Source organism: Ylistrum balloti, unplaced genomic scaffold (assembly GCF_031769215.1).
Source record: "Ylistrum balloti isolate Yb309-2 unplaced genomic scaffold, AGI_CSIRO_Ybal_v1 Utg369566, whole genome shotgun sequence".
Taxonomy (NCBI): Eukaryota; Metazoa; Mollusca; class Bivalvia; order Pectinida; family Pectinidae; genus Ylistrum; species Ylistrum balloti.
In genome coordinates, this window is record NW_026781864.1 from 1015444 (window position 1) to 1026483 (window position 11040).

The following is an 11040-nucleotide window of genomic DNA, read 5'->3' on the forward strand; positions in this document are numbered from 1 at the left end:
GACATATCCTAACACTGATGTGTGTTATTTGTATTGCAATGTCCTGCTCGACATATTCCCCTGGCCATAGAATGTTCTTTCATAACACTGGTATTACCATGCAAATCAGAGCTACTAGTTTTTCCTCTATGTCTGCAAACAGAGCTCATTTCCTTAGGTCAGGGAACAACCCTATTATGGCACCAAGCCTGGTGTTACTACTTAGCTTTTTCATTTTCTTATCAGATCTTCTTTTTTCAGAAAAACTCCACATCTTACTCCTCAAAGTACTGAAGAGGAACAAGTGAGGTAATTTCCTGGAGCATATCTCTCCAAATTGGGGGTGATGCCGACAAAGTCTTGTAAGTTTCTGTTCGAACTGTTGTGCTAGTAGCAGATGCTGCATAAATCAATAGAAAATATCTTGTATTGTCTCAAATAACTCTTTTTGTCATCTCCGATGAATTTGCTTCAAGACTTTCAGGACCTCAGTGATAGAGCCCTTGATTAACTGCACTTCTAGCCTTTCCTCCTTCTGGCCTTTTTCAGAGTTGTTGACAAGGGTCTTTTTTCTAAATACGACCTAATCCGTCTGTTTTTGCTGGAATTATTACCCCATGAATAGCCTTGGTCATTTTGAGGCAGTGTTTACTTTTTGTAGGTGGTGGCTACCTCACTGAACAACATACGAGAGGCCATCCAGAGCAATTAGGCTAAAGTATCTTGCCCAGGGACACCACCATGTCACCACAGATAAGGCTGTTTGTGATAATCAGATAATCTGCCAATACTCTATATATTCCAGCCATAGAGTATGTGCTCCACCGAAAGACCTGTCCAGTGGGTTTTTACCAGTCTTCTACAAATGAGAATTACTATGGTTATATTCACTCCATGTTACATCTTCATAGAAATGCTGATTTATGCTGGGTTGTACTTGCTGTAGTTTTGTTACTAACAAGAGCAGAAATTTTGTTAATGTGTGGTGTATGGTCTTCTTATGAAAAGCTGTTGACAGATTTCAACTGCTGCCTCTCTTGCAAAATCTTGTTTCTTCATTGCTAGGTCTACAGAGCTTCAATCTTTTCTGCCTTTATATTCTTAACCTTGTTGATAGTTAGTTGGTGAACTTCCTTTTCCAAGCAAAAAAAAAATTCTGGTCTTTCTGCCTCTGCAGTTCTGTCCATCCATTATTAGCTTGTTGAATTTTTACTGAAGTGATGTCAGTTGAAATATCTTCTGTTTCCAGATATTTATAGGATTTTCATTTGAAAGATTGCATGCATCAAAATCTGATATTTTCCCACTAAAATGCCAAAAATGTCATTGTTATTAGCTTTCAGATTCACAACCATATAAAATCAAGACTGCAATTTGTTTTATTGGGACTGAGGCAAGTGAAACACTCACATTTTGTTATCAAGTCATATCAACTTTGGGCTTGAGAATTCAGTCATGAAGGCATCTTAGCAATATGGTATTTTTCCCAAGCCATAATCTTGAAGCAGGTTAAAGTTTTTCTGCTGTTAATTTGGACTTATGGCAATTAGTGAAATTTAAGCTTATTCTTCGAGTCTAAGCCTTAAATTTGCATTTTCAATAAATGCTAAGGAAAAATTATAAATTTGCACCTTGTTAAAATTTCAGAAAAGACTGAAAATGTTCACCTCTGTAATGAAAACTTGATGTCAATATGCATATTCATGTTCATCGTAATATAAGCTTTTGGATTATGTACATAAAAGCTTTCTTCCTGTATTTTGATATTTATGGAATATTGCAATTTTCCATTAACTTCTGAGGCAACTAGGTTTGAGGTGCTTACATATTCAAGAAACCTTTTGAAAATTTTAGAAACTTCCTGTCCTTTGCATGATCTTTATAATCAGAGTGAAATATTATTTGATTTTCAAGTGAAGAGACGGCACATCACAAAATTCCAAGTCTCAGAAAAGTGCCTAAGGAATCCAAAATCAAAATACTCAGGTTTGAAATTTGGACAAATTTCATGTGTCTTCCTCGAGCTCCAATGGAAGGATGTTAAGTATGAACTTGTTACAAGTTTTCTATCAATTTAGGAGGTGATGCCAATTTGTCCTCAGCTGCTAGCTATATGAGGTCAATCTAGATACGAGATTCCATATTTATTATGCAATATTGATTTGGGACTGGTAGTACTTTCAGTTAAATAGTTGGCCATAAAAAAAAAATCTGAAACATGATTTTGAAGTCAGAAAATGTGAACAATATTAATGCTGGTTATTGCACACATACCATACAGGGTCTGTATCTCATTGAATTTGGGAGCTTAAAAAGGCTTCCCATGTGGCTTAAAACACATGACTGAAATCTTATTTATCAAGTAACTGGCCTGTTGCGTCATGTTATATGACCATGTCCTAAATATGTCATATCTTGAAATAAAATGACATCATCATGACAGGACATATTTATGATGTCACATTATTATCTCAAAGGTGTAACCGTCTCTGGTGAAATAATTGTCTAAATATAAAGCTATACAGGTTATAGGATCTATAGAATCTAACATTGTTGACCATATAATATGGAATTTCTAAGGCATGTTCAATAATTTGATATGTCACAAGCCTCGCTAAATACTTTGATATACCACTAATCTTAAGGCTCATGACATATTAAATGATTGAACTTGTGTAAGCAAACCCATATTTCATGGACACTCATACAAGAGCCTTATTCCAGTTCTGGCAGCAGAACATAGGACCATTTCCTTAAAAATTTACGTGTATGATAAGAAATTCTTATCACTAGTAGTGACTTATTCATAGTTTTTCAAGTCACTGCAATGAAATTCAGACATAAATTTGAAACAATTATTTATGTTTTAAAAACTGCATTACCATGAAAAGTTTTATTCAATTTAAAGCATTTAGTTCAATTCAAACTAAATCTAATGATATCTGTAAGAGAAAAACAAAAATTTAAACCAGCAATCTATGAAGAGATATTATAATTTTTTTTCCTACAATCAATACTTTTCAGTTAACAACTACCCATTTCTTTTGTGGTTGGTTGTTTAGTTATCTAATCTTTCAGTTTACTTTGAAAATGAAAGCAGACATCGACTCAGCTCCTTAAGTATATGGTCTGTTAAGTTCACAGACAGGTGCTTGTCTGAGTTGAATTGTCTGGTCTTGAATTGATTATGATAAAAACTCATCATCATATTGCTGCAATGCTTCAAAGACTTCCAACATGCAAATTGTTGCTTTTTTCAGTTTTCTTTTTTTCAGTCCTGCTCTGAAATCACAGTTTGAACTGTGAAGAGAAATGTCCTGAAAACAAAATATGAAAATGAAACTATGACCATGATGGAGGTGGACAAAATAATGAAATGAAATTTCATAAGACCATATTTGGTTTTATAGCAGGAGAAAGATGAGGAAGTCAACCATTAACACTTACATATTTGTCAAAACTACTAATATGCAAGACTAACTACCTACATTTCCTGCTCATTTACATGCATGCATTTTATGCACAGACATTTGTAGCAATGTTAATTAAATAGCAATTTGACACAAGAAAGCTAGTAAATAGTTATCACTGAAGTAAACTACTCTACCACCAGAACCATGAAGAAGTAATAAATTGATTAAATGGGGGGAAAAAATCATATGGGATAACTTAATGTCTGGGCTTGTGAATAAATTTTCATAGTAGACACAGGGGTTGCAAGGTAAATTTCCCCAACACAACCATGTAGAAACAGCTTTGTAATAAAGTCAATAATTAAAACTATCGACTGATATGTCTTGCATACTTCTTCACATAAAAATTCCTAGAGCACTAGTGAGGTCCCCAAGTACTCAGGATGATTCACCTACAGTAGACTGCAGACAGGACAAAATTAACATAGATGATGCGGTGTGGAAAAACCACAAGTGTTTAAACCTTCAGAATCGTCTGGATTTTTTCCATTGCGCGTTTAACTTAACAGGGGCGTTTTCAATGAACAAACTTACATAAGGAAAAAATCCTGAAATCACGCTCCGGTTCAGTGAAAATAGTGACCTTTGATCAGCTGAGAGAACTATTCAATAGTCGGCAGACTGGATTATATTTAGCTCAGCTCCGCCGGGTCAAATATTTTTGAGCCGCAGTGTGCTATGAAATAGGACAAATGATTTATATGACCTTCCCAACTTAAAATATCAAATATGTTTGTTAATGAGTCATAGATAAAGTTAAACATGTAGGAATAAGTAAAAAAATCCCATTTACACGTCACAGATTTAAAAAAAACAGGATAGTCTAAACCAGTAGCCTGCCATGCTAGTTTATTACGAAGTCGTGTACTGTGTAATGGCCCGGTAGATGAAAACTGCCTAAGAAGAAAAAGAAATAACTTTTAACATATATAACAAAAAAACTTACCGTTTTCTGGATCGATGTAAAGAGAATGGCATTCTTTCAAGATCTTTTCGTTCACCGATTGAGTTGCGGAGTCTGCCGCATTCGCTGACGTTCTGTGCCTCACTTTCCCCGACATCCCGATCCAGCTCCTGTCAAAAAGTGAGCAGACAGACGGTGTCGTAAGGGTTAAATAATTATGCTAAATTTCTGGGTGCGACATAATGTCACGTGTTCACCATCAGTCTATACAACAGCATTGAAGTTCATTTTCATGCCAACTTTGTCTCAATTATACACAAAACGTAAGCATATTTGATAAAATCTCACCTCAAAATAAGGTTTCAAGCACAGAATTTAATCTCGATTCCGACAATTCCCTTTCGTGTTTAATTTGCGAAGGTATCGCCGTCTACATCCGTCAGCTGATCGGAGAATGATCGGAATAATGTATAAAATAAAATGTAAAATTAACATAAACAGTTAAGAAACCAGAATTAAAACTGATCGTCTGATGAGAAAATGTGTTGTCATTATTTTTTTCATTGTAAATATTTCTGAATTCATTGATCTGTAATGACGTTATCACTCGGCAACCTTGCCGGTAATATTGACCAATCAAAAAAAAATATTTCTTACCCGCGAGCTTGAAAATACAGGAAGTGGAATGGCTACGCTCGTAGCAGACTATGGAGATAGTGATGAAAATTCGGACATTGAATTTGAAGTAACAGATGATGACAGACTGTTGTACGTTGATTTAGGGGGAAACACGATAAGATATTTAGGTGTATATGCACAAATATCAAAAGTCACTCCTTATTCATTTTGGAATTAGAATCTAGATAGCCTGTATTCGTAAGATGCGATTTTTATGCGGCAACCCATCTACATTAACGTTGATCCCACCATACTTATGATTATACATGCTACTTCATGGGCATACTGTTTTGATTAAAATACTTGGTAATTAAAAGGATATGAATTGCAAACAGTAAATAATGATATGAAATAGATAGGGCTAAAAATAAGAGTTGTGCATTACATGACTATGGGGATATCCCTATATCTGCTGGAAGCTGGAGCTATTCAGACCTATCTGATACCAAATCTGATGGAAGAGAGTTTTAGAGTGGTTTGGTAAAATCTGGTACATGTATACGAAAAGAAACTTTATATTTTGGTTTGGAAGATTTCGTATACATTGACAGGCAGATGAGAGGATAGCATAGATTCAAAGTGACCAAAGGTTTAACATATGATAGTGGGTCTATAGCAACAACTTGGTTGTGTATAGCATGGTCATTTTGATGGTGTTTCTAAGTTTTTCAAGTGACTGAAGACCCAAAATTTTCTAACTGATATAACTATTGTAGAAGAATTGAGAGTACAGGTTGCTTAACTAGCCTTGGCTGGTGGGAAAGTTCCCTTCAGTAGAATGTCTGCCTGGCAAGTGGCAAGATGTTTTCATTACTACTTCCTATTACAGATTTGATGTCATTGACCACTCCAAGGGTAGAAGCTATAGGAGAGTGAGATGCTTCCGTGGAGATATAAAATCTGGTTCTTGTTGTCTTTGGGGTCAAAGACTTTGTGAAGGCAGCTAGTTCGAACCCCAGTGGGCCAGGATTTATTATATGACTCCATCCTGTTGCACTGTGAGGTTTCTCCCTTGGCATACATGAGAAAAGCACGTCTAAAATCAGAACCCTGACATTTTTCTCATTTGATGCAAATTTGTAAAGAGGAAAGCTAGTATTTTGACTTGACAAAGTTTTAGTATTGGTTTTATTATTGTGTCAGATTGAGTTTAAACGTCTTAAAATTGAGTCTGCCACCTCTACCCTCACTCCACACCCTCCATGCCTGACAGGCTGACCCAATTGGGGAAAGTTTACATATTCTTTGAAAATCCAGAGTCTGAAAAGTTGACTTTATCAAGCTTGGTATGAAGTGTCCTTGGGTGAAATGAAGTAAGTTTTAAATAGCCATTGGGTCTGACCTTCCATGGAACCTGAGAGTTAAGACCCAGTAGAAAAAATATATGCAACAGAGGTCATTATTTATCCACTATTAAGTACTATTTAAGGGTGGGACTTCAGACCTACCAGTGTTGCACTAACCAATCAAGCTAAAGAGAAGTTCTCTCTTGCCTATAATATTGTTGCTAGTAGTACCAGGGTTACATACTCGTCTGCCAGGATGAACTCGTCTTCAAGTTTCCAGTTGTAAGAGTATCCTTTGAGAAAATAATTTCCAATCCCCACATTAAGTGCTGATGCAACTGAGGTCATTATTCATTTTATTGCATTTGCTGATCCTACGCTCAGCTGATCAAGCTAAAGGGAAGTTCACTCTAGCCGAGCAGTATGAAATGCAGGTCTAACTGTTAAAATCTTCTTCCTGATAGGATATGAAAGGACTCGTCTTTGTATAACAGATTTGCCTTTTTATGGAACAGGATCAACTGATAAAATAGAAGAAATGCTCTAAAATCCTACTTCTGTTGGATTGAAGGTATTTTTAGTAAATTCAGTCAGAAGCTTCTTTAATGCAAGAATTTGTATAAAAAATGTGTGTGGAACCCAGGGGCTTCTGGCATAGGGGGAAAGGGTTGATGGAGGGCAGGTCCAAAGGGCAAATTATAAATGATTATGATCTATCTTCTGCTTTTGTAAGCAATTGTCTGGTTCCCTTGTGGATGATGGGTGGGGCCTTATATGGGAAATAGAGGATAATTTTGGAGATCATTCTTCTTTAGTCTGGTTTGATGAATGTATTTTGATAAAATTTGGAAGGAAACTTTAAAATTTTTCATATTTCCAAACATATTTCACAATATGGCTGTGAACATAAACAACTTTATCATGTGAATGCTGAAATATTGAGGTAGATGATACAGGCTTTATGGACCTCTTGTTTCTTGTTAACTTTTTCATTCAGGATCAAAAGAAAAGTTGGTAGTGCTTTCAGACATCTTTTGAACAGCTACAGTACAAGCCCAAGGGACATTTTGAATATTATAAGCTGATGTATATATGTATGCTAGTTTTCAGGAATTACCAGGATGGGCAAAGTGTTAAGTGCCTTGTGTGACCATCACACATTTATTCAGTTCTTCATTAAACATCAAGAAAAGATTAACAAAAATGTAAACCTGGTGCTCACATAGACATACTCCACCCCTGATCTTTTTCTTCTGATCAAGTTATATTAAGGCGTTAGTGTATTAAGGGTTCATGAGATTTTGTATATAAGCTTTTTTTATTTCAAATGTAGTCAAAGGTGACCTTTGACCTTTAAGCTTGACAGATGACTGCCAAAATCTAATGAGGTGTAGACATTGGTAGGTTAATGCTGTCAATGGGTTTAAGAGATATCTTATACACCAGCTGGTCTCTCAAAGCAATCACATATGTAGTTTTTGGGTTTTAGGGAATTTTTTTAATTACTTTGAATTTTCATGCACATTACCATAAAGTGCTCACTATCATTTTACATTCATGCTATCTTGCATATATACTGTTAATATTTCATTTGAATACATAATGCATTTTTACTATCTACCTCAATCCTTACAGCTGAAACCAACATTAAATTTGATGCCCTAGCTTATCTATTTTTAAGGGTTCTGCTTATTTGTTCTTGTTTCATTTTTTTTTGTCTTGGCTTGCAGTCAGTAGGGTTAGCCTTTCCTATTAACCATGCCCAAAACAAAAATAATAAGTAGATAGATTTTAAATACTTTTTGAATAATAAAGTCCAAATATGAAACAGTGATCACATATTATGATGAACAAAATTGAGTAAATGTGACGCAACTTGTTCAACATCATGGCATTTTGCAGGTCAGAATGGGTATTTTTGCCATTGGTTCCACTGCTGCTTTCACATGCAGATTTTCTTCAAGTCGGTACAAACTAAAACAAAACATTGATGGGAAGGAAAATGGAAACAGAAACATTGACAATTTATTGACATGAAACAAACAGTACAACAGTGTGACTCATGGAGGGTCAGTCTGTGAAAACCTTACCCAAATAACATGTACAAATCAATCAGTAGTATTAGTCACGAAATGTCTTTAAAACTTCAGGCACTGTCCAAGTCTGCAGCATGTGATAAAATGACCTAACCCAAGACTTTGTACACTATTAAGACCACCTCGCTATTAAGACCACTTTTTTCCAGTCCCCAATGTGGTCTTAATAGCGAGGTTTCGCTCTACTATTCAGTGGAGTCAAATGACAAATCAAACTGCTTTGTAGTCCTTGTAGGACTCATCAGTGATGCTTGTGTCCATATATCTGATGATTTCAGAAGAACCTACAATCTATGCTTGAACATATGCAGACCTGATAATGTTTACCATCTACCTATGACAAAATTAACCTAGTGAACAAAAACACATTATAGAATGTGGCAACAGATACCTGATAAATATGCTCCGAGATGACAGTATATGATTATTTTTCAGATTTCAAACACTTATAAATATGCTTTGATACCATTTCAGTCATCACTGGAGAAAAAGGTGCCTGTATTCTCCCTACGGCTGTATATAGATGGGGCTATAATTTCCAAAATGCAACACAATCTAGAATGCACAAATGTATTACATGAATAAAATGGTTAAATTGTTTGAAGTTTATGAATTTATGAGATATTCAGAATGTCACAGTCAACATGACTCCAGACCATTGGAAAATAATTGAAAATGTGCTAGCAAGCATGAAACCCTACAAAATTACAAAAGCCTGTTCAGAGTATTGACAAACATGCTCGCAAAGGCATGAAACCCTAACAAAATTACAAATGTTTGTTCAGAATATTGATAAAAGTGCTAGCATGGCATAAAAACCTTAGGAATATACAGATGTGTATTCAGAATATTACCAAATGTGCTAGAAGAGTATGAAAGCACAGAAGCATATTCAGAATATTGACAAATGATTTGGCAAACTACGAAACTACAAAAGTGTATTCAGAATATTGGTAAACATGTTAATATCTAATTATGATTATCTTTTGAATAACTTACATGTTTGATTGATGAGAAGTTGCAGCTGTCATTTTGTTCTTCATGGTATTAAATAATGTGGGATAGAAGTCATGTAAATTATGACATGAAATTGTGTTTTCCAGAATGGCAATTTTATTCCACAGTCTTTTTAGGAGTAGATTGCCCTTTTTTCAATGTTTTAATATCATACAGAGATCTAGATCTCAAAAATTGGTCTGGTCAGGCACTTATAGATAGAACTGGAAAAAGTCAGAGCTTTGTGTAGTTCTCACAGCTCAGTAAGCAAGAAGTCTCCAGTAGATTTTGTTTTGAGTCCCTCTCCTATTAAATTCTGTGGATTATGATGTTAAATAATGTACATTCATAATGTTTGTTCATGAAAATGTTCAGTTAAAAACCTGCTGTTTTTTTTCCAGATCCAGTCCATCAAAAGCGACAGTCGAGACAGTGTCAACAGAACCCAGAAAGACTGTGAATTTTTTTCAAAGTGTTGACAGTGACAGCAGTAGTAGTGATGAGGAGGACAACAAGACAAAAAAAGAAAATGCATCAAAGGGAGATAATCAAAACAAACTCCCCAATCCTTTGGCAGAAAAGCTACCAACTCCAAGTCTCAGAGATCTTAAAGACAGCCAGTCAGTTTTCAGCAATAAATATGAACTAGCAGAAAAAGCTAAAAATTCTATCTTAGAGCAGCATGTTAAAATGACAGAGGCTAGAAAACAAGCCAAGAAAAATGTATGTTTCAAATTTCAGAAAGGAAAATGTAAGTTTGGAAAAAATTGTAAATTTTCACATGATTGTGGATCAGACATAGTTGTGAATTCTACAAAACAGGATGAAGAAAAATCCCAAAATGAGGCAGATTTCAATTCAGGATTTGGTGGTGCAGGGCGGTCAGTGCATTGTGATCCAAATGTTCGATATGGGGACACACTGCCTCCTGTTGATGCTGCTGATGATGATAGCTACATGGCCAGGACCAAACGAAAGAAACATGCAGGATTATCAGAAAATTTAGTTCCATCTAAAAGAGCTATGTCATCTTTAGACAGACAAAGAATTCATGAAAGACCATGGACAGTGAATAATAAAAAAAAAAATTACTAAATATTACTAATGTTACTTTGATACTAAATGGGAATTATAATGTTACAGTGATACCAATTTTACTAAGTGAAAGCTATAATATTATCATGATACCCATCTGCAGTAGGACATTACAATGTTTAAATGCAGTGGTAGAAAAAATAGTTGGAGGTTTTTGAAAGTTCTTTTCAGCAATAAAACATTTTGACACAAACTACAGAAAAAACTTCAGGATATGTAAAACTTTTGCACATTAAATGTATCAACTGGGAAATGTATTTGGTTTGTCGAAATATTCCATCTCTAGTCAAAACAATATTTCTGTCAAAGTTGCTTTAACTCATGTCAGTATATAGCTGTGTTATTATACGCACTTGGTTAAAGTAATATAAAGGGAGAATACTCTTACTGCACTTTTTTCACAGAGCGTTATGTGTTGTAACAATTTGTCACAACTTTACTGTGGACTTTGTATTGATGAAATTACCTCTAAGTGTTTCTTATATGGGACTTTACATGAAAATTTAAGGATGTCGGTTTTATTTGAAGTTATA

At 35.0% G+C, this 11040-nt stretch overlaps 2 protein-coding genes across 2 annotated transcripts in view; one reads left to right on the forward strand and one right to left on the reverse strand.

Moving 5' to 3' along the window:
• LOC132555116 (uncharacterized) overlaps window positions 1–4525 on the reverse strand; it is a 61320-nt gene extending 56795 nt beyond the window's left edge. The window contains exon 1 of the mRNA XM_060219497.1: window positions 4399–4525. Coding sequence (XP_060075480.1) covers window positions 4399–4513 — 115 coding nt within the window. The 5' untranslated portion in view covers window positions 4514–4525. The remainder of the gene's footprint in view (window positions 1–4398) is intronic.
• A 516-nt stretch (window positions 4526–5041) lies between these two features.
• Window positions 5042–10776, forward strand: LOC132555319 (zinc finger CCCH domain-containing protein 18-like). The gene is made up of 2 exons (XM_060219706.1): window positions 5042–5124; window positions 9814–10776. Exons 1-2 carry the CDS (start codon window positions 5042–5044, stop codon window positions 10505–10507), a joined length of 777 nt encoding a protein of 258 aa, XP_060075689.1. The 3' UTR covers window positions 10508–10776.
• Window positions 10777–11040: the final 264 nt, after the last annotated feature.

What these genes read in the sequence shown, in the direction of transcription:
- LOC132555319 (XM_060219706.1), top strand. Translation starts at nt 5,042, where the DNA reads ATGGCTACGCTCGTAGCAGACTATGGAGATAGTGATGAAAATTCGGAC. An exon ending in ACAGATGATGACAGACTGTT is followed by an intron (nt 5,125 to 9,813) that starts GTACGTTGATTT and finishes TTTTTTTTCCAG; the next exon opens with ATCCAGTCCATCAAAAGCGA.